General features: G+C 35.4%; 1 protein-coding gene across 5 annotated transcripts in view; it reads left to right on the plus strand.

Annotated features, from left to right (window-relative positions):
• PARG (poly(ADP-ribose) glycohydrolase) overlaps window positions 1–24,545 on the plus strand; it is a 121,467-nt gene that overhangs the window by 7,803 nt on the left and 89,119 nt on the right. For all 5 annotated transcript variants that reach the window (XM_036073414.2, XM_036073423.2, XM_036073405.2 and 2 more), the window contains 5 exons: window positions 351–1,337; window positions 2,424–2,607; window positions 10,017–10,139; window positions 10,264–10,347; window positions 15,277–15,351. In XM_036073414.2, coding sequence (XP_035929307.1) covers window positions 351–1,337; window positions 2,424–2,607; window positions 10,017–10,139; window positions 10,264–10,347; window positions 15,277–15,351 — 1,453 coding nt within the window. The remainder of the gene's footprint in view (window positions 1–350; window positions 1,338–2,423; window positions 2,608–10,016; window positions 10,140–10,263; window positions 10,348–15,276; window positions 15,352–24,545) is intronic.

The raw sequence follows: 24,545 nt of genomic DNA on the forward strand, positions 1-24,545 counted from the left end.
GATAAATAGGACAGTAAAGGTATAAGCAGAGAACAGTGGTGGTTAGCATATAGAACAAAGAATTAGCTTTACCTTTGCAGGAAGGCCTGCCCGGAGGTGAGTGAAGTTTAACATTTAAAGGAAGGGCAGGTGTTTCCCAGGCACAGAGTTGGGGAAAGGACATTATAGGCATATGTGCAAAGTCATGGAGTCATGAAGGGGCATGCTCTGTATTTAGGAAATCACCAGTAGTTTAATTATTGCTGTGATACCGGGAATGTGATTGGATAAGTGATTTTTTTTATACCATAAATTCTTTTTATTGTATCATAAGTTCTGTTGTCTCATTAGTTCTTTCTATTCTGTTGTAGTTTGCATAGTAAAGAAAACAACAACACAAGAGTAGAATCCATGATGAGTTCTGTACAAAAAGATAACTTTTATCAACATAATATGGAAAAATTAGAAAATGTTTCTCAGCTAAGTCTTGATAAATCATCTGTTGAAAAAAGTACACAATATTTGAACCAGCATCAGACTGCAGCTATGTGTAAGTGGCAAAATGACGGGAAACATACAGAGCGGCTTTTAGAAAGTGAGCCTCCGACAGTAACTCTGGTGCCAGAGCGGTTCAGTAATGCTAACGTTGATCAGTCACCTGGAAATGATGATCACAGTGACACAGATAGTGAGGGCAGTAGAGACAACCAACAATTTTTGACAACTGTAAAGTTTACAAATACAAAGCAGACCACAGAAGATGAACGTGCCAGAGAAGCCAGAAGCCACCAGAAGTGTAGCAAGTCTTGCCATCCTGTAGAAGACTGTGCAGGTTGTCAGCAGGAAGAGATAGATGTGGTGCCAGAGAGTCCCTTGTCAGACATCAGCTCTGAGGATGTTGGTACTGAACTGAAAAATGCCAACAAATTGAGTAGACAAGAGAGTAGTTTAGGAAATTCTCCTCCTTTTGAAAAAGAAAGTGAACCTGAGTCACCAATGGATGTAGATAATTCCAAAAATAGTTGTCAGGACTCAGAAGCAGATGAGGAGACAAGTCCAGGTTTTGATGAGCAAGAAGATAGCAATTCCTCCCAAACAGCAAGTAAACCTTCAAGGTTCCAAGCAAGAGAAGCCGACACTGAATTGAGGAAGCGGTCCTCTTCTAAAGGAGGTGAAATTCGTTTACATTTTCAATTTGAAGGAGGAGAGACTCGGAGTGGAATGAATGATTTAAATCCCAGACCACCTGGAAGTACTTCTAGCCTGAATGTAGAATGTAGGAATTCCAAGCAGCATGGGAAAAAGGATTCTAAAATCACAGATCATTTCATGAGAATGCCCAAAGCAGAGGACAAAAGGTAATTTTTTTCAACAAGAGTATCTCCAATAGTGTAATACCTTTTATAACTTTGTAGGGGAACGGTTTAACCAAGTTATGGTTTACAGTGAAGCAAAGAAATAGTTGTGTTTCCTGTTGTTTGTTTATGGTAAATTTAAACCTAGATTCAAAAAGACCAGAAACAGAAAACGAGAAGTAAATAAATATTGTTAATTGGATTTTTTTAGTTTCATGATTTTCCTTCTGAAATTTGTGTGGATTATCAGAATATAAAAATACTAGGTTGATAGTAGTGTCTGTTTATCCATTTTTCTAGGTCTTTGTATACTGCATTTTCTCTAATGCTCTGATGGGTAGGCAAGTGACATTGTCCTCACTTTGCAAATGAGAAAACTGAAATTTGAGTTAGAGAATTCACTGAAATTGTAACTTGTGGGTGGTAATGCTGGGATTTAAATCCCAGTCTGTCTGATTACAAAGCTTACATTTTTACAGTTATCCCATATGGAATCTTAAAGCTTACTCTCCATAATTTCTGTGATATTTTCTATCACATGTGCCACAGTAAGTTCACTTTATTGAAAACTGTTGTCTAGAAACCTGAGAAGTAGCTGATACTATGAACCATGACTCATTTGGCAGTGTACATATTCTTATGCGGTCTGTTTTTTTGGAAGGTAATTTCTGTGTTTAGAAATTCCTTCCACAGACTTGAAAATCAGGTCTTCAGTTTTACTCTAAGTTTTATAAATTTTTCTTTTGATTGTAAATACCAACGAGAGAGAGCAAGCCTGGCACACTTTTTTTAAGATTTTATTTATGTGTAAGAGAGAGAGTGAGTGTATGCACTCGTGCTAGAACGGGGGAGGGGGAGAGGGAAAAGCATACTCCCTGCTGAGCAGGGAGCCCAGTGCAGGGCTCAGTCCTGAGGATCCTGGGATCATGACCTGAGCCGAAGGCAGACACTTAACTGACTGAGCCACCCACCCAGGTGCCCCTTGGCACGTTTTAAACAATAACATTCTGGGTAAGTTTTGTCCTTGTGTATCTAATAAAACTTAAATAGTAAGTGGTTTGTGACTGAATACATTTGTTTTGACCTTAGAAAAGAACAATGTGAAATCAAGCATCAAAGAACAGAAAGGAAGATACCTAAATACATTCCACCTCACCTTTCTCCAGATAAGAAATGGCTTGGAACTCCTATTGAGGAGATGAGAAGAATGCCTAGGTGTGGCATCCGGCTGCCTCTCTTGAGGCCATCTGCCAATCACACAGTAACTATTCGGGTAGGTATTACTTCTTACCTATAAAGAGAGAAGACTCTTAAGTCTTGATTTATTATGATACTTATTAACGTGAAAAACAGACCAAGGCATAGAAACTGCTTCTCTTTTCTGCATATATAAAGTACTAAGAAGTCTATAGGTTGGAGAAATACAATGATAGCTTACTTAATATAGCACTTAATACATCCATAAGATGAATCATTGTCAGCTGATAAGGAAATTGACTTTTTCAGTATCTTTTTTTTTTTTTTAAACTCACTGGATTCTTTTCTTTCTTTTTGTTTTAAATTCAATTGACATTATTTGTTGAGCATCCACTATATATTAGGTAGTGGGTTAATCCCTAAAGTTCAAAGTTGTGTATGGTTCAGTATCCTCAAATCATTCTCCAGTTTTACCCTCTTTTCTGAGCTTCAGATTCTTCTAGACATCACTGTTACTGTCCCACAGTTGTCTCAAACTCAACATGTCTAAAACCTTATTTCTAAGAATTGTGGTTAAATGTACATAATATAAAGTTTACTATTTTAACCGTTTTTCAGTGTACATTTCAGTAGCATTAAGTACATGTTGTACAATTATTACCACTATTCATTTCTGGAAAATTTTCATCATGTCACGCAGAAACTGTATCTGCTAAACAATAACTCCATTTCTCACTAGCCCCTGGTAACCTCTTTTATACTTTCTGTAGCTTCTTTTTTGAAGAAGCAGTTTTATTGAGGTATATAAAGTTTACCCATCTTAAGTGCTCACTCAGTTCAGTGATATTTAATTTACTGAGTTAGACAACTATCACCATAATCCAATTTTTATTTTATTTATTTTAATTTTTTAAATTAACATATAATGTGTTATTTGTTTCAGGGGTGTAGGTCTGTGATTCATCAGTCTTACACAATTCACAGCCCTCACCATAGCACATACCCTCCCCAGTGTCCCATCACCCAGCCACCCTGTCCCTCCCACCCCCCTCCACTCCAGCAACCCTCAGTTTGTTTCCTGAGATTAAGAGTCTCTTATGGTTTGTCTCCCTCTCTGGTTTCGTCTTGTTTCATTTTTCCCTACCTTCCCCTATGATCCTCTGTCTTGTTTCTCAAATTCTTCATATCAGTGAGATCATATGATACTTGTCTTTCTCTGACTTATTTCGCTTAGTGTAATACCCTCTAGTTCCATGCATGTCATTGCAAATGGCAAGATTTCTTTTCTTTTTTTTTTTTGATGGCTGCATAATATTCCATTGTGTATATATACCACATCTTCTTTATCCATTCATCTGTTGATGGACATGTAGGCTCTTTCCACAGTTTGGCTATTGTGGACATTGCTGCTTAAATATTGGGGTTCACATGCCCCTTTGGATCACTACATTTGTATCTTTGGGGTAAATACCTGGTAGTGCAATTGCTGGGTTATAGGCAATTTTTTTTTTTTTTATTAACATATAATGTATTATTTGTTTCAGGGGTATAGGTCTGTGATTCATCAGTCTTACACAATTCACAGCACTCACCATAGCACATATCCTCCCCAATGTCCATCACCGAGGCACCCCATCCCTCCCACCCCCCTCCACTCTAGCAACCCTCAGTTTGTTTCCTGAGATTAAGAGTCTCTTATGGTTTGTCTCCCTCTCTGGTTTTGTCTTGTTTCATTTTTCCCTCCCTTCCCCTATGATCCTTTGTCTTGTTTCTCAAATTCCACATATCAGTGAGATCATACAATAATTGTCTTTCTCTGATTGACTTATTTCGCTTAGCGTAATACCCTCTAGTTCTATCCATGTTATTGCATATCACAAGATTTCTTTTTTTTTTTGATGGCTGCATAATATTCCATGTATATATATACCACATCTTCTTTATCCATTCATCTGTTGATGGACATCTAGGCTCTTCCCATAGTTTGGCTATTGTGGACATTTCTGCTTAAACATTGGGGTGCACATGCCCCTTCAGATCACTGCATTTGTATCTTTGGGGTAAATACCCAGTAGTGCAATTGCTGGGTCATAGGGTTAATCCAGTTTTTTTTTAAAAGATTTTATTTATTTACTTGATAGAGAGCGAGCACAAGCAGGGGGAATGGCAGCAGAGGGAGAGGGAGGAGCAGGCTCCCTGCTGAGTATGGAGCTCGATGTGGGGCTCAGTCCCAGGATCCTGGGATCATGACTTGAGCTGAAGGCAGATACTTAACAGACTGAGCCACCCACGTGCCCCGCCATAAGCCAATTTTAAGGATTTTATTTTATTATTTATTTATTTATTTTAGATTTTATTGATTTATTTGAGAGAGAGAGAGAGAGCACGAGTAGGGGAGAGAGGGAGAAGCAGGCTCCCCACTGAGCAGGAAGCATGACGTGGGGCTTGATCCCAGGACTCTGGCATCATGACGTGAGTCAAAGGCAGATGCTTAACAGACTGAGCCACCCAGGTGCCTCAAGATTTTATTTTTTTAAAGTAATCTCTACACTCAACATGGGGCTTGGACTTATGGCCCCAAGATCAAGAGTCACGTGCTCCACCGACTGTGCCAGCCAGGCACCCCTCATAATCCAATTTTAGATTTCTGTCACTCATTAGGTAGTTTAAATTAGTCATCTCATTTTTTAGTCTCTGTAATAGATTTCACAGGAACTACTTAAAAAAAAATCCCTTTTATTGTATAACTTAGTCTACATGTGATTAGATATTTTGAAGTATAGAATTCTTTATCATGGTTAGAGGTGGAAGCAACATTGAACAGGGTGGGGTTTGAGCTGAGCTCTAAAAGATGAGCAACAGGGGCTCCTGGGTGGCTGAGTCGGTTAAAGTGTCTGACTCTTGACTCAGGGTCATGGGATGGAGCCCCACATCGGGCTTTGTACTCAGCAGGGAGTCTGCTTGAGAGTCTGTCTCTTCCTCTCCCTCTCCCCCCCACCCCCACACTCACTTCTTTCTCTCTAAAATAAATAAATAAATCTTAAAAAAAAACCAACAACAAATTTCTGAGGGGGATTTAATAAGTCAAGAGAATTCCAAGACAGATACATAATCTTTATAAGAAGAGGCTGTGTACTTGAAAAACTATTTGTTTTAGACATGGAAAATAATTGGTTTGCTAGAGCTTAGAATTTGGATGGGGAATGGTGGAAGACAAGACTTGAAAAGTGGATTGGATCCATATCATAGAGGGCTTCAGGTGTCAGGAATTGGACTTGAGTCTGTAGGTATTGGAAATTATAAAATGTCTCTCCATACAATAGTTATGCTGTAGCAGGATTAATCAGACAGCTGTGTGGAAGGAAAATCGAAGTGAGGATGCATTGAAAACAGAGAAAGGTAACGTAAGAGCTCAGATAAGAGATGAAAAATAAGGAGACAGTAATTATCAAATTGTGTTGCATGGAAGTGGTTCAGGGGTTCTTAGGAAACTTGACTCATCTGTTATTTCTAAAGTATATTTTTAACTGTGAAAAGCCTATAATAAAAGAACTAACACACTCAAATGTGAAAATGCTGAATGTATTTTAACCAGCAGATTTTACCAAGAGAACTCATTTTAGTGCAGACTATAGCATTGAGGTTCTTTTACCACTGCTGTTTAACTGAAGAATTTCTTTAAACCTCAAAATAACAGTTTAAAAACCTTATTGTCCATTGACAGATGAATGGATAAAGAACATGTGGTATATATACACAATGGAATATTACTCAGCCCTCAAAAGAATGAAATCTTTCCATTTGCAATGATGTGGCTAGAGGGTATTATGCTAAGCAAAATAAGTCAGTCAGAGAAGGACAAATGCCATATGATTTCACTCATGTGTGGAATTTAAGAAACAAAACAGATGGACATAAGGGAAGGGGAGGAAAAATAAAATAAGATGAAAATTGAGAGGGAGGCAAATCATAAGAGATGCTGAACTCTAGGAAATAAACAGGATTCCTGGAGAGGAGGGGTGGGGGAAGGGATAATTGGGTGATGGGCATTAAGGAGGGCACTTGACGTAGTGAGCGCTGGGTGTTATATGCAATTGATGAATCACTAAACTCTACCTCTGAAACTATAAAACAAAAAACATTATCATTTGCAACTATTTAGGTGTAGGAGTAGGATTTTCTTAATACTATGTAAGAGATATAAATGTAAATTAAGTAGGTTGATATAAGCTTTAGCTGTCATCCTTAATTCCCAATTTCAAATTTTGTATTTTGTAATCTCATTGTCATTTATTGATGTTAGAACAAATAAAAGTTATTGAAAAATTATATTTATAAAAATAGTTTTATTTAAATATGATTTCATGTCAGATTTCTTAGGTGAAGAAAGGGTTCTGATACTTAAAAGAGTTTGAAAGTCACTGAGATAGGGTAATGTGGAAATAAAGAATATAGATGGTTGCTTTGTTTTGGGGTAAAATTGATAGGATATGGTGAATATTCTTAAATACGGGTGATAAGGGAAAAGGGGGCACTGATAATGCAGGGAAAATTAAGAAAAGGCTGGATGACTGAGAAGATGTTAATGGTCAAGATTCAGAGAAAAGATTGATTGAAGAGCTAAGTGACATTTTGAGTTTACTGCCTTTCTTTTTCCCACTGGCCGTAAGGAAAACCCAAAGCATCCTATACCATGATTACTTAATCTCTGTAATTACTGTTTACTTATTTTTTTTTTTAAAGATTTTATTTATTTATTTTGACAGAGAGAGCTAGACAGCGAGAGGGGGAATACAAGCAGGGGGAGTGGGAGAGGGAGAAGCAGGCTTCCCGCTGAGCAGAGAGCCCGACATGGGGCTCGATCCCAGAACCCTGAGATCATGACCTGAGCCATAGGCAGATGCCTAACAACTGAGCCACCCAGGCGCCCCTACTGTTTACTTATTTTTAGATATCCAATAACCTGTGAATTTTTTTTACTTTTTTGTTTTATTTTATTTGTACCATTTCAGCTTTTATTTTTTTATTTTTTTATTTTTATTAACATATAATGTAGTATTTGTTTCAGGGGTATAACCTGTGAATTTTAAAAATCTTTTAAAAAATCTTTATTTTGGGGCGCCTGGGTGGCTCAGTCGTTAAGCGTCTGCCTTCGGCTCAGGTCATGATCCCAGGGTCCTGGGATCGAGCCCCACATCGGGCTCCCTGCTCAGCGGGAAGCCTGCTTCTCCCTCTCCCACTCTCCCTGCTTGTGTTCCTTCTCTCGCTTTGTCTATCTCTGTCAAATAAACAAATAAAATCTTAAAAAAAAAAAAAATAAAAAATCTTTATTTTATTATAAAAGTAATGTAGGCTCATTGTAAAAAAAATAAAAAAGGCAGCTATTATATGAAAGTATGTAACTCAAAACCCAAGTCTCTTAGTCCTATTTCCAGAGTTTAACAATTTGGTGTATTTTCTTCTAGATTCTTTTTCCTGAATACAGTAATATATATGTGTAACTAATAGTTGTTCGATAAACAGCCCTAGTTACATTTCTAAGATGCCAGATATTAATAGTTACACAATTTTAAGTAATAAATAAAGCTGATATTTACTGTTAGAAATGTAAGGCAATCTGAAATTGCAGGGACATGTTATTTGGTGCTAGATTATCTTTAAAGACATGATAAACACATGTAGAAACACATTCAGATGCAAACACACAAAGCCTACTTTCATATATATGATATGTTCCCCTGTGTGTGAAGCTGGATGGTATCTGTTTTGTCACCTCTGATCACATGGAATATTTTTACAAAATCACCTTGGGGCTGGAGTTGAAAATACTTTTAGCCAAATTGTTGACTCTTGACTGTTCTTTCTTCTTAAAAATAGTCTCGTTCCTTGGCTTCTATGATAGCATATAATCCTAGTTTTCTTCCTACCTCCTTAGCCATGTCTTATGTTCCTTTAGTTTTTCTGGCATACGTGGCCATTAAATGTTGTTAGAGTTCCTCAAGGCTTTTCCGTAGGTCCTGTTTTCTTCTCACTTTCTCTCTATGTGTAGTCTCCTCCATGGTGAGGGTTTTAACAGTCACCTGTATAGATGGCCTACAACTTTATTTCTCTTGAGTTGCAGACATTTTTTTTTTCCTTTTTTTTTTTTTCCCCAAGATTGGGGGGCAGAGGGAGAGAGAGAATCCTAGGCAGGCTCCACACCCAGAGCAGAGTCTGACTCAGGGCTTGAGATCATGACCTGAGCTGAAATCAAGAATTGGACGCTTAACTGACTGAGCCACCCAGGCACTCCTTGAGTTGCAGACTTTTTATGAGCTGCCTATTGGACAGTCTTCCTTTCCATTAGCTGTTCCCTTTTTGAGGAACAAGCTTCCTGTCTTCCTTTTCCTAGTTAACTTCTTTTTATCCTTTGGAGTTCAGCTCATTTGCCACTTCCTCAAGGAAGTCTTCTCTAAGCTTGCCAGGTAAATTGGAATTGTCTAGAGTAGGTTCTCATAACACCATGAACCTCTCATTCATAACATATTACAGCTCAAATTTTATATTTATGTGATTTTTTATTTGCGGTGAGGTACAAATTCATGCTACAACATGGATGAACCTTGAAAACATTACACTTAAGCAAAAGAAGCCAGACACAAAAGGCCACATATTGTATGATTCCATTTATATGGAATGTTCAGAATAGGCAAAATGTAAAACTTCCATGTTTATCCTCTTCCTCAAACATTTATTTAATGTTTATTATAAGTAGTATATGTGTATGTGAACACATATGTATGTATTTACATGTATATGTATCTACAGATATGCATACAAAAACACATAAGCCATGTTCTTTCATGAATATTTAGAATCCACAGTTAATACGGTTATTATTCTCAGGAAGTTTAGAGTCCAGTTGGGGAAGGAAAAACAGGTGTGCTCTGGTGTGATAATGATCTAATAAAACAGGAGGGAATAAACTAACTGTCCTTAAGTTTTTGAAGACTTCTTAGAGGAAATGAAAATTGAGTCGAGTGTTGAAGGTCAGAATAGATGTTTAACCAGACAGTGTTTGGGTAAGAGAGGATGTTAAAAACTAGGAACATCATTTGGAATCACTATAGGCAGAGGGGAGCCATTATAGGATTAAGAGCCTGGGAATACTTTAGAAAGATTAAGGTTGTTCCCAAGTGAGAATAAGGGCTTTATGGAGGGTGAATATCTGGGGGCAGTGGGAGTTAGGGGAGGGCTAGAAGGCAAGCAATAATGAGGACTAGGGGCCTAGATGGGATGGAGATGGAATGAGCAAATATGATGACTTGGAAACTGATCCACTGGAGATAAGGAGCAGGAACAGCTGGAGAGGACTTCTCAGATTCTTACAGAGGAGCTGGTCTGCATTTTATAGCATTTGCTTTGGCTGCTTTAATTTGGATTAATTTGTAGAAGGTACGCCTAATTTCTATGCACTTACAGTTTCCTTGTTTCCCTCTCTTTCAGGTAGACCTTTTGCGAGCAGGAGAAGTTCCTAAACCCTTTCCAACACATTTTAAAGATTTGTGGGACAACAAGCATGTTAAGATGCCTTGTTCAGAACAAAACTTGTACCCTGTGGAAGATGAAGTAAGCACAAAACAGATGTTCTTTTACTCTCTGAATGATAGTTTAGTATGTGTTTGTTTGACTTCTGATTCTATGATCCAAAAAAACTTAGAATAATTTCATTTGTTTTTCCTTTTCCTTAAAGAATGGTGAGCGAACTGCAGGGAGCCGGTGGGAGCTCATTCAAACTGCACTTCTCAACAAATTCACACGACCCCAAAACCTGAAGGTAGTTGTTTTTGCTATTGTTGCCTCTGGTATGTAATTCTTAGAGATGGGCCTTGTGTGTCCCTTAAAGACATTTTTTGATCTTTAATAGACTCGGGTAACAACATATTTGTATGCAAAGTGCTTGCTTCCTGAGGAACTTTCTTAAGAGACATTCTTGGTTTCCACTCCATCACTAGCAAATGAGTAGAAGAATCTAGAGTTGTAAATGACTTGCCTGGAGCTACACAGAATAATTTGGAGAACGAGGAATAAGACCTTTGTTTCTTGATTCCCCATCCAATTTCCTTCAGACCAGGCTTCTTTTATTTTTTAGAATTATCATGTTTCTGAAATATCTTTAAAAGTAAATCATGAAAGAATTATGACTTTAGCAATATTTGCCCAAAGGGAACAGAGTTTCCTAATGATTAAAGTATACATTAAACATTCTGTTTTATATTGCTGTTAATATAGCTTCTAGCAATCTAATTATTTATTAATCGTACATTTTGGCAATAATTTATTTTTTGATTTTTTTAATATTTCACTTAAGACTGTAAGAGCAACCATTAGGTTGTTTTTCTAATATCTAAAATATGGGTGAGTATATGTTTATTTTTGGCATTATAGCCATGTAAACTTTTAAAGGTTTTATAACTATAATAATAACAGATTTTTCTATACTTGTGTGAAAATGGGTTTCATTTTCTTTGAGAGACTTAGTTTGTTGTGTACAGTTTCCTCAGGTTTTATACTGTTTTTCCATTTATACATAACAAGTTATTCTTAAACTTTCTGTACCTTTCTATAGCTCCTGCTTGCTTTTCTTTTTTCTCTACATGGAAAACATTGGATGTTGTATCATAATGTATTTTGAAAATTTCATTCCTTAAGGGCAGTGTTTCTCAATCTTGTAATGTACTCCTTTTAAATGGAAGAAGCTCTCAGGATCTGCCGGAGTTTACTTATTTTTAGTATAATGTTAACTACATATGTACAAGCATAAAACTGAATATAAACTCTTTATACTTACAGCTATGTCCATTTGATTTTTTTTACATTTTAAGCATTATGAACCATCATTTGAGTTGTGTTCATTATCACAGTGAAAACAGTTTATACTCAGTATCCCCTTTTTGCACAAAAGTTTTTTAACCACTGATCTGAACCTCAAAATAGTATGCTGAGAACTTTAAAAAATACTTTATAAAGAAAAAAATTCTTCATTTTCTTTTCACTACTTACTAATCACAAACAGTTGGTGGATGTTAGTAGATACAAAGATGGGATCTGTATAGAGAACATCAGCTTGCAAATAAAAATGATAGCATTTTGGTCCAGGTTCTGTAGAATCTGACAGTCCTGTACTACATTCTTAGGATAGCTCAAAATTTTCACCATTTTTATCTGCTTAAAGCACCAGCCTTCATTCCTACAGTGTGTTGTCTTTTGCCCTTTGTGTTCCAAAATCACAATTATAAACTTAGAAAAACAGAAGCAGGCCGCCTAAGAATACTATCTATACTCCATTTGAGAAACACTGTCTTAGGTCCGACGGCCTTATAAGCAGGATTATTTAAATTTTTCATGTTTTTTTCTTTAAGCATAAACACAGAATAATCATAGTGTTCTAAATTACCTTGTCTGCTCACCTCTTTAGCAATTCCTTAGTGTACCAGTGATTACTTTAAGAAGGGGTAATTGCTTTACTCTGAATTTCCCTTTCTTGTTTATTTTATGGTAGATTCAACAGAACAGAGTAATTCATCGAGATTTTCTTCTATCTGCTTATGGTAATTGTTTCTTTTGCTGAAAGAACACTGTGCGGGGGGAACATTAAGTCCCTCTTACTGAGTATAATAATCTTTTTACTGCTTTTATTTGATATTGAGTTAAGTGGGATTAGAAATGTTAAAAGTTTAAAAAAGGAATAGTGTCGGGCGCCTGGGTGGCTCAGTTGGTTAAGCGACTGCCTTCGGCTCAGGTCATGATCCTGGAGTCCTGGGATCGAGTCCCACATCGGGCTCCCTGCTCAGCAGGAAGTCTGCTTCTCCCTCTGACCCTCCCCCCTCTCATGCTCGCTTTATCCCATTCTCTCTCTCAAATAAATAAATAAAATCTTAAAAATAAATAAATAAATAAAAATAAAAAAATAAAAAAGGAATAGTGTCTTCAAAAGTCAATTTACACAGTAATGTTTCTATAATTGATGTGTCTGATAATTTGCAAAGAATGGACTTCTTTGTGCTTTAACTAATTGTGGGTATCATGAATTATGAATTAAAGGAAATCTCAGTAGTTGATAGCTAAGAATACAGAACAGCATCCGGTTTTTCTAATGATAGGAGACCTTGTGGTAGATTACTTTTGAGACTTTTACTAAAGTAAAAGTAGATATTAGTTAGGAATTAATACTAATTATAAAATCCCATTAAAGAATTAAGAGTGTAGGTGGCGCCTGGGTGGCTCAGTTGTTGGGCGTCTGCCTTCGGCGCGGGTCGTGATCCCAGGGTCCTGGGGTCGAGCCCCGCATCGGGCTCCCTGCTCCGCGGGAAGCCTGCTTCTCCCTCTCCCTCTCCCCCTGCTTGTGTTCCCTCTCTTGCTTTGTCTCTCTCTGTCAAAAAATAAATAAAATCTTTAAAAAAAAAAAAAAAAGAATTAAGAGTGTAAAAGTTAGAATGTAAAATGTTTTTCCTTACCAACTTTGAGGAATAATTTACATGTAAGAAAATGCATGCTTTTCAAGTATGTAATTTCATAATTTTTGACATTTGCATATACCCATGAAACCCCCTCTACAATCAAGGTACAGAACATTTCTGTCACCTTCAAAGATTCCTCTTATTCCTGTAGTTGATTCCTCTTTCTGCGCTGTCCCCAGGCAACTACTGATTTGCTTTTCTCTTTTTCTTTTTTTTTTTTAACCATAGATTAGTTTACATTTTACATGAATGGAATCACATAGTATGTATGCTAGTGTGTCTGGCTTCTTTGACTCAGAATGAAAATTTTCGAGATTCATCCATGTTGTTGAGCGTATCAGCAGTTTGTTGCAGTGTATGCATTGTTTGTCTTTTTACCTGTTGATAGACATTGCTGTTTAATACTTTGTATGAGGTTCTGAAATCAGATAATAGTAATTAGAAAAAAAATCCTTAAAATCTTTTCTTAATGGAAAATTTTGCATGTGGCTGTAAGAAAAATAAACTCCTTTTGCCATATTATCTTATGATTGATGTTTTGAAGGAAATTAGATATCCCCTGATTCCAAGTAAATATATATTGTTGGTTTACTTTTTAATCTAGGTGCTTGGTGTTTGTTTATATGGCATGAAGTATTTTTCAGGCAGCTGAGTATTAATTTTTGGCAGAGTATTAATTTTTAAAAACTCAGTCAAGTAATCTAACAGTGTTTTTTCAACTTACATACACCTTCAGTAGAAAAATTGGAGATGTATATTATAAATATAAATAGTTGCTTATAAATTCAATGTGTATTACTTTAGTAATATATACATTATAAAATATAACCAAAATAGAAATTTAAAAGGATGAGATAAAATATAATTATAAATACGATTGACCCTTGAACAACACAGGTTTGAACTGCACCAGTCTCCTGTGCAGATTTTTTTGGATAATACAGTACTGTAAATGTATTTTCCTTATAATTTTATTAATATTTTCTTTTCTGCAGCTTACTTGATCGTAAGAATGCAGTATATAATACATATAACATACAAAATATGTGTTAATTGACTATGTTATCAGGCTCTGGCCAACGGTGGGCTATTAGTAGGTAAGTTTTTGGAGGGAGTCAAAAGTTACATGCAGATTTTCAATTCTTGTGTTGTACCTGGATCAACCATAATATTTCTTTCTGCATAACTAATGGATTGTCTTATGCACACCCCACTCTGGTATTAAATAAAATTCATCTGAGTAAATTTTAAAGATCTTACTGGCTTTATTCAATGATTTATGAATCAGGCAGGGCCTTATCTAGCAGATGGAAAGGTACTCTAGGATGCTGTACAAAATGAAAGACTTATAGGCAGAAGGGACTGGAAGCAAGTAAGTTGTACTAGGAAAAAGATTGGTTGTGGCAGTCATTTTCCTTTAGGGGATGGAGAGTTCTATCATGAACTATCTAGTGCTGACCAGGTGATTCCTCATTGACTGGTTTAAGATTCCATTTGTGGGAGAGGCTGAAACTGTAATTAAGTTAAGTCTCTGGAAAAGTACGGTTTAGCATAATTGACTCCTTTTGGGGCCTGTTTTGTTTTTATCACCGTTAACCAAGAATAAAGTACTGCCTAGTCAGTTAGATGTCACACCAGTAGATGGCGTGCTATTTTCACTTTTCTTTCTACATAAATATATAGTTTATATGAACTGCTGGGGAAAGATAACCATTTATATGTAGCTTATAAAAACAGCTGATAATAAAGGAAAAAAGACCATTTTATGCCTTAGAGCAATGTTTCTCAGTCTTTTTTTCATTATTGCCATCTCTCCCGGGAAGCCTTTTTAGACATTTTTCCCTAATTTACTCTTCTCATGAAATTTTAATACTGCAAATACACTGTATATTTGCATGTATAGTGTGAACCTATTGATAGCCAACAGTCATTATGATATTTAAATTTTTTTTATCTCCAAGATCCAATTTTTGTCCATTGAGTGTATCACCTCTGTTTATAATGCAAGCGTTGGAGTTATGATTTTTTTCCTATTGCTTGACCTGTCTAATCTCATTTTTCTTAAGTGAATAAGAAATTAGTGTGTATTCTGTTTGTTCATAGCTACTGATATGGAGTAGCTAATGGTAGGAGGAAGCTTAATGCTGATTAAGAAGTTTACTGGAAGTAGTTCGTAAAGGAGAAAGGGTATTCATAGATAATTTACTTGACTATATCATGAGGTTTTGTTTATGCTTTTTCCATAGGATGCTATCCTGAAATACAATGTGGCATATTCTAAGAAATGGGACTTTACAGCTTTGGTTGATTTCTGGGATAAGGTAAAAGTATGCTTATTTCTTTAACTTATGAAAATATGTGTTTAAAAATTTTGAGAAAATACCCATAAATCTGTCACAATAACATAATTATTGTCCTTTATTTTTGTGAGAAATATTTCCTGTTATATTTATGTTTTAGGAACTAATTTTGAATTTTGCTTTAATCTCTCATAATGCCCTGTTAAGTTTTTGTACCATCATCAACATTATTAATGGCTATATGATATTTCATGACTAGAAACATCTAGGTTGCATCCAGTTTTCCTCTGTTCTTATTTCTACTGTAGTAACACGTTTATGTATATACGTGTATGTATATGTATACACACACATATATGTGCATATATGCATATATGTTTTCCCAAATTCAATATTGTGTCTTTGATTCCCAGAAATTAGATGGCTAGGTCAAAGAGCACAAAATATAGCCTGGGGTTTATGCTCTAGAATAATCTTCCATAGGAAATTGTAGTAATTTAGTATACCATTTTAATGGGTAAGAATACTGGTTTCATAGTTGTGTTAGAAGAATAAAAGCAAGGCAAAGAGGGAGTGCCACAAGATAAATTTAAAAATTGCATGAAAAAAAAAATTGCACAGAGGGGTGCCTAGGTGGCTCCGTTGGTTAAGCCTCCGACTCTTGGTTTCAACTCAGGTCATGGTCTCGGGATCCTGAGATCGAGCCCTGCCTTGGGCTCCATGCTCAGTGTGGTGTCTGCTTGTCCCTCTCCCTCTACTCCTCCCCCCAAGCTCTCTCTCTCTCTCTCGAATAAATAAATAAAAGCTTAAAAAAATAATAAATAAAATTTGCATGGAAATTCAAAGAAAGGTGACATCTCATTTGGAAAGTGTAATTAACACATAAAGCACCCTGTACAGTATCTTCTGCAGAGTGTAAGGGCTTACTATATTTGCTAAATTTGTTGCCTAAGAAAGTGTTCCTATAAGACATTCAAGCCTCTTGGAAAAGCAAATTTTGGTTAGGATAAAGTAATTTTCTAGCAACTATAGTGGTATCATTGTGAGAATGAGAGCTCTCCAGTTCAAATGACATTACTTCTCAGACTCTATAAACAGGTAATTTTACAAATAAAACGTGAAGTTTATAATATAAATTTGAAATTAACTTGCTTTTAAAGTTTGAGATCATTTTTCTCCTGGGTATATCCTCTATTTACCACATATTTTCACAGACCAAAAGAAATGTGTTCAGCTACTTTTGAGGAAAGGAAGAAAAAGGAAATTGCATTTATTGAAGACATATGTACAAAAAGGAATATAATATTGAATTTAATCCTCAAACACTTTTTTTTTTAAGATTTTATTTATTTGACACAGAGAGAGAGAGATAGAGAGAGAGCACAAGCAGGGGGAGTGGCAGGCAGGCAGAGAGAGAGGGAGAAGGAAAAGCAGGCTCTGCTGAGCAAGGAGCCCGATGCGGGGCTTGATCCCAGGACCCTGGGATCATGACCTGAGCCAAAGGCAGCCGCTTAGCTGACTGAGCCACCCAGGTGCCCCAATCCTCAAACTTTTGTGAAGGGTAGATAGCACAATTTAGAGAGGAAGGTAGATTTAGAGAAAGCTTAAGTAACTTGCTCAACGTTACACAAATATTGAATGAGTTCACCAATGAGGTATTGGGAGATCTAGATTTGAGTTCAATTCAGTTCAAGTACAAAATAGGTGACCAGTAACCATTCACTGAATACATGAAGGACTCTTAGACTTTAAATTCCAAATTCCACGTTTTTTTTTTTTTTTTTTAAGTAGGCTCCACCTCCAGTGTGGAGCTCAATGCAGGGCTTGAACTCACAACCCTGAGATCAAGACCTGAGCTCAGATCAAGAGTCGGACTTAAAGCCTGTGTTCTTTTTATTGTAATGATGTTTATCCCTTAAGAACACTGAACACCCTTATATATAAGCCACTGTTTTATTAAAGATACAGAATTGATTGACAGTCTTATCAGAAAGCAGGGAGCCCTGAACATGTCCATAGATGACTATAATAATTAGTCAGAGTGGAAGAAATGGTTTAATAGAGTCTAGTGGGTCCTGGAAGGGGATCGTGGGGCAGATATTATAGAGGACATAGTATTTGGGTGGTTGAGTGTAAAAGGTGTAGAGGAGAAATAGTTAAAGGAAATATGCAAATAGCCTGTTAAATGCACTGACTTCTTTCACTTAGCACAGTGTTACAAGGTTCATCTGTGTTGTAGCATATGTTAATACTTTATACCTTTTTATGGCTGAATAATAATCCATTGTATGGGTATGCCACATGTTGTTTATCCATTCATCAGTTGATGGCTATTTGGGTTGTTTCCACTTTTTGGCCATTACTATTAGTGTTGCTGTGAACATTCACGTATAGGTTTTTGTGTGGGCCTATTTTTTCACTCCCTTGAATATATACCTAGGAATTGCTAGGTTATGTGGTAACTTGTTATTTTATATTTTAAGGAACTGTCAAAACTATTTATCAAAGTGGCTGCCTTATTTTACAGTCCTACCAGCATTGCAAAAGGATTCCAGTTTCTCCACATCCTTGCTTGTTAATGTGTGTCCTTTTGATTTTAGCCATTCTAGTTGGTGTGAAGAAGTATCATTGTGGTTTGATTTGCATTTCTCTAATGACTAATGATGTTGAACATCTTTTCACATGGCTTTTGACCATTTCTGTATCTTATTTTGAGAAATATCCATTCAAATCCTTTGCCCTTTAAAACATTTTTTTTTTTTTTTACTGAGTTGTGACTGTCCTTTAAGTCATAAGTTCCTTATCATATATATGATTTGTAGATATTTTCTCCTATTTTATAGGTTGTCTTTTCATTTTCTTAGTGGTATCCTTTGAAGCACAAAAATTTTTAATTTCAATAAATTCTAATTTATTTTTTTCTTTTGTTTCTATTTTTGTTGTCATATCTAAGAAGCTAATCTGAGGTCAGAAAGATTTACTCCTTTGTTTGTTTCTAAGAATTTTATGGTTTTAGCTCTTATACCATGATCCATTTTATGTTAATTTACGTATATGGTATGAATTAGGGGCCCCCTTTTATTGTTTTGCAGCTGAGTATCCATTTTGTGTTAATTTTCATATACTGTACAAGGTAGATATCTGATTTCATTATTTTGTAGTGGGTATCTGGTTGTTTCCAAACCATTTGTTGAAAAGACTCTTCTATCCCTATTGACTTTTCTTGACATTTTTTCAAAAACCATTTGACCATAAAAATTTATCTGGCCTCCTCAGTTCTGTTCTATTGATCTAGATGTCTGTCTTTATGCCACTATCACACAGTCTTGATTACTAAACTTTGAAGTAAGTTTTAAACTGGGAAGTGTGAATCCTCCAACTTTGTTCTTTTTCTAGTTTGTCTTGGCCGTTGTGGATCTTTTGCATTTCCATGTGAATTTTAGGGTCAGCTTATTAATTTCTTCAAGGAGTTAGTTGTGGAGGGTAATTTTTATAATCATATTAATAGAATCCAAACCAATTTTGTATTTTGAGATAGGACCAGTAATTTCAGAGTTCCTTTATCAAGCTTTTGATCCATATGATGCTCAGTGGCAGGCATAAAGTAATAGAAGGCTTATGTCTGTATCAGAATATCCTTGAATCTATATATCTCTTACTCTTACAGAGATATAATTTTTCATGCAAAGTTGACCAAACTAATACCATCTTTGTCACTTAAATTGTAATTTATACATGGTCTATTTGCATTTTGTAATTTTCTGGGTTTAAATTGGATACAGTTGTTAATTTTGGTAAAAAGTAATGTTAAATTTGACACTTGACAATGGCAGTAAAACATGCCATTGGTTAAAATACCTCTGTCACCTTGCTATGAGGTAAAGTAGTCATTTTTTCTCTCTCTTCTTAATGAAACTACTCAGACAGGACCTTGTTTCCCTTTTATCAGGTGACCTTGCCCAGAAGGGTAATATATAGCAAGTTTTGGTGTGCTTAGTGTAGACCATAAATATGAGGTGATTACCAAGGTGCTGATGATAGTTTTATAGTTCTTTAGAGAGAGGAGGCATTGCATTTTTGACCTTCTGATTTTTATTTACTTTGTAAACATACAGATGGTTGGAGGAGTCCCTATAACTGTACCAAATACTCATTTCTTATTTTCTTCAAGTCTTTGCACTTATATGTAGTATTTTACAGTTATATCTAGATATAAAAGTATATTTAAGATGTTTTAGGTTATATTAGAAAGTTGTGTTACATAGTTTTATCATCTTTAATCTTAATGCTTATATAATATTCCATCAAACTGATACATCATTTGCTCAGCTATTCCAGTGTTAGAGATTTAAGGACATCTGTTTGTATAAAGCATATCTAGAGATTCAGGGGTGTTTTTCCCTGTGACTCTTTGCTATTCCATTGTCATCAGTGTACTTAACAGAAGTCCTTGGGTGTTTAAAACAGTTGTGTGTTTTTCTGTCCATCAGATCTCCAAGGATATTAATATAGATCTTTACTACATCACAGCCCACAAGGATAACATTGCCCAGGCTTGTAGTGGTTAAAGACATATGTGTTAGTGGGATTGGAGGTGGAAAAGAGATCTTTAGTACAAGGGAAACAATTGTTTAGCTAGCTTTTAAATTATAAATGAATTATATTTGCTTTGCATTATCTATGTCCACATTTTAGAGTAGGAGTACTTTAAAAAGCGTTCTTAAATGTTGCTTATTAGCAGTATTTGGAAATTGTTTACTTAAATGTCACATTGAACTCTGCATGCCTTGCTTTGCTAAGAAAAAAAATGAAGTTTAAGTTTAACATCATATCAACTTAATATTTTAACTGCAGAAGTTAAGTTTATTTTGGGGCTGTTAAAATTTATTAAAATTTATCTCCTTAAAACCTTGCTTTGGGGCGCCTAGGTGGCTCAGTTGCTTAAGCGTCTGCCTTCGGCTCGGGTCATGATCCCGGGGTCCTGGGATCGAGCCCCACATTGGGCTCCCTGCTCGGCAGGAAGTCTGCTTCTCCCTCTCCCACTCCCCCTGCTTGTGTTCCCTCTCTCGCTGTCTCTCTCTCTGTAAAATAAATAAATAAAAATTAAAAAAAAAAAAAACCTTGCTTTGGCTAATTCTGTGTGTATTAGATTTTGTAACGAAACCTTCAGAACAGGAGGTGTTAATATCCACAGTCATTTAGTGTCATTCCATGGTATAGTTTTATCTATACACTAGTATCTAGTGCAAGAAGTAAGAAACCCAGAATCCTGTTAATCCTGCTTTGTGAGCATAATTAATTTGAGATGAAAGGGAGTTTTTACTTTTGCCAGAACCCAGCAAAGATCACAGAGATCTGTTATTTTGTAATTTATACTTAAATATTTAGATGCTAGTGAGTTGAAATGGCCATTATTTAGTGTTTTTGCGTCTTGAGTGCTAATATTGGTCTTCGTCATTGTCAGATGTTGGAAGTGCTAGGAACAAATCGTCTTGTGGAACACCTCCTGTGTGGTGTTCCACAAAATTAAATTCAGGCACTTCTATAATTTGTATTCTAAATGGATTGTTATTACTTGCATTTTTTTCACAGGAAAGTTTTACAAAATGTCCTATATATTAAAAAAGGTTCTCTATTAATGCATTTTAGAGATGTTTTAAATAGTTCCATATTACAACACATGTGGCACTATTTCTTTTCCTTCTCAGTGAGTTAACTTTGTAATTCACATGCCACATTAAAGCTCCTGTGGTATGTTTAAGAGAGATTACTTCTGTTTCTGTGATCCTGGCTTCTGTGTCTGGACTTGGGTGGTAGTAAAAAATGGATGTTTGCTTTATAAATATTCATTAGACTATACATATGTATTTTGTGTACATTTTGAATATATACTTCACAATAAATGTGAATGTTAATTTATTCAGTATAAAGAAGTTCAAATTCTAAAACTGACTTATGTAGCAAACTTTTTCAGCAAATGGATTAGTTGTTGAAAGGAAACCTAAAGTTTTTAGTGACTATTTTATTTTCATTTCCATGTTTAGTTTTATGTCTGGAATAGAAAAGATAAGAATGACTAGGCCTCTTATTTCCTCGCTTCTGTTGGTTTATAAAGGCTGCCATAAATAACAAAATGAGGGGTTTTTATTATTTTTATTATTATTACATCTGTGACTGCTAAAAGAGAGTGAGAGATAGGAGTACAGGAATGAAGAATTTACAAATAAAAAATGGAAAAACACTTTAAAGTAGAAAGGTTTTGTTACTGTGATTAGTAATATATTCCTCTTTGAAAGCCACAGGTTTTTGTTGTTGTTGTTGTTTTTTAGTAAATACAGCATGAAGTCTATACCTCATACATATGCAATAAATTCTTTATTACAACTCAGAGACTGTGCATCTTTTACTTTTGCTGTAGTTATTAAAATACTGTATATGTGTTATCCTATCAGCTGATATCCTATGACTTGTCAGAGAAAGGCTGGGTGTAAAGCCTTTTTCCCCATAAATGAGGGTGTGTAAATCCATCAGTAATGAACTTGCATTTTTTAATGTGCTACTTAACTTTAAAAGGTAAATGGGAGTCATATTGAGTTTTGAAGGATGCAAACTAAGTGGAGCAAATTATGCCTTTTCCTTCAGAGTTCTTCATAAGTAATTAAATTTAAAGACAATTACATCAGAATGTATTGTCTCCAAAATTGAGGGATATACTGTTATACCTGTGTTTAACTAAAATAGTATTTTGAACTCATGTGAACACTACATTAAAATTATAATTATTGGGAACTTTAAAAATGATAATTATTGACATAACATTAGAAAAGATATAAGCTTGTATTAAAATAGATTATAGAAAAAGTTCGTCTTACACGTATAATGTTATGACTGGAAGAAATTGTGATTAAAAAGTTAAAGTATGTTAAAATTATTAGGTGAAAATCATAGCATAAATCATTTCTCATTAAATAGCCTAAAACATAATAGTAGCATGTTTATGTATCACTTAAATATCAATACATTTGTGTATAAGTGGTATCTTGTGGACTCCCTGGCTTTCTGGGGCATGACATACTATTAAGGGCAGCCTATCTAATAATAACTATGTCAGATGTGCTTAGTATTTTTTTCTCTGTTAAAAATTTTAGAACAAAAATATTAGGATTTTTTTTCTTTTTTCTCTCTCCACAGTGCCGCCCCCCCACCCCCATCTCTATAAACATATCATGGAACATTAGTGTTTTCTAGAGTAGTTTGGGAAATGGTGATATAAGGCAACAGGTTGTTGTAATCACTATTTCAAATCAGAGCAATTTTCCTAACCAATAACCAGTAAAGATTGCAGCCACAATAGCCTTTTTCTTTCTTTTCTTTTTTTTTTTTTTTGGTAATGCAGAAGTAAGTTTCTGAATGTATATAAACACATTACTCGTTAGCTTCCGATTCTAAATGCAATTCTTCATAGCTAATCTGTTTTCTGGATCTTTCTTCTAAGCTTAAAAGATTTAAAGTGTCCTTGTTATATTTGTCACAAAGAGTCTGTAGCAAATTCCTAATCAAATGAAAGCAGCCTTGAATGTTTCATAAGACTACAGCTAATGTCTTTATTTCTCTAGCTTTCAAACCTCTGATTTGGAGTTCAGTGGAAATTTAGCCTTTTTGGACTTCTTCCCCTGGTGACTCACAGTCTCTACAAACAATAAGGTCTGCATTGCTTTACAGCTTTTGACTTAATTTAATTCATGAGAACTGTAGGAGCCAAAAGAGAGCTAATCATAGTCACTAAAATATTAAATTTTAGACTCATGGACTTTCCCCCCTAGTTTGGTTAAGGTATGCTTTTGGATCAGAGCATATGTTGAGAGTATCAGATTCATGATTTATTTTAAATAGCACATATTCCATAGGACTGATTGCTCCAGTTGGAACTAGGCACCTTGCTTTATAAACTTGTTGAGTTATTATGGGTGATCAGTCTTAGTTGAGCCCTCCATGCACTGGGTCATTGATGAAGTTAGTGTTATTTTGTGTTTGTGAAACACTGTCTGTGTTGTATTTATGTATGTAGAGGACAAGGAGGATGGAAAGTATAGATACCCAAAAGTGAAAATCCATTCAGTGGAATTTCTTCTTTATTCCAATAAGGAAATAAAGCTAGTACATTAGTGTCCTGTAACTCCAACCTTAATCATTTGGTTCAAATAGCTATGGAAGCCATTACTTTTAAATGTTGCTGTGGCATTGATTTTATTATCCAGAAATTTACTCTGTTAGAGTGGTGATAATAATTCTGTGTTTTAATCTTTTTCATGATTTATATTTCTATCAACTAGTTTGAAGTGTTTTTTGTTTTGTTTTTATTCAGTTGACCGTAATGCCTTGATTTATTAATTCCTGCTAATTAATTTACATATACTCTTCTTATGCTCCTACTGTGTTTCTTTTAGGTAAGCTGCTAACACTTCTATTTATATGTAAGATCCCATATTTAGCAACCAGAAAGATTTTGTGGTATATAATATCTGAAGATAAAAGGAAATAAAAACAGAATGTAAATCTGTTTTTCAAATTTATAAACTGTTTCAATGTGTAGTCTGTAACAACAATGCAGTAAGCTTGGTAATGAAGGCTAAATGGGTCCATTGTCCTCCTGATGCAGGGAGTACTTCATTAGTGCCAGTGTAGCATCGTAGCTGCATCTAATGAGGACTGAGCTAATAATCTTTTCCATATTTTACTGTTGGTACTATTTGTGAAAGGTACATACCCATAACTTATTGCTATGGCAATGACAGGTAATGATTAACTGCACGAGGCATTCAGGTTCTAAACTGTCTGAGCGATTATTCTTTATAGTGTTAAAAAATTTTTTAGTAAGCTTAGTGGCATAGTACCTTGTTGCCTCAGATGCTCTTTGATTACTTGAAAAGCACTGTAAAAAGACACTTTCTGCGACAAGAACTATTTCCAGCATAGTGAAATATAGAATATTTTCAAATGAAGTCCCAAGGGATGCCGTTGGTGCAATCCACCTCAGTCCTGGGAAGCCCAGCTCAGAGGTAAACAAGGTGGTTTAGTCCATTCAGGCTGCTAGTAACAATACAATAGACTGGGTGGCTTATAAGCAAACAGAAATTTATTTCTCATAGTTCTGGAGGCTCTCAAGTCCTAGATCAAAGTGTTGGCAGATTTGGTGTTTGGTGAGACTGTGCTTC

This window comes from Halichoerus grypus, chromosome 7 (genome assembly GCF_964656455.1).
Source record: "Halichoerus grypus chromosome 7, mHalGry1.hap1.1, whole genome shotgun sequence".
NCBI lineage: Eukaryota > Metazoa > Chordata > Mammalia > Carnivora > Phocidae > Halichoerus > Halichoerus grypus.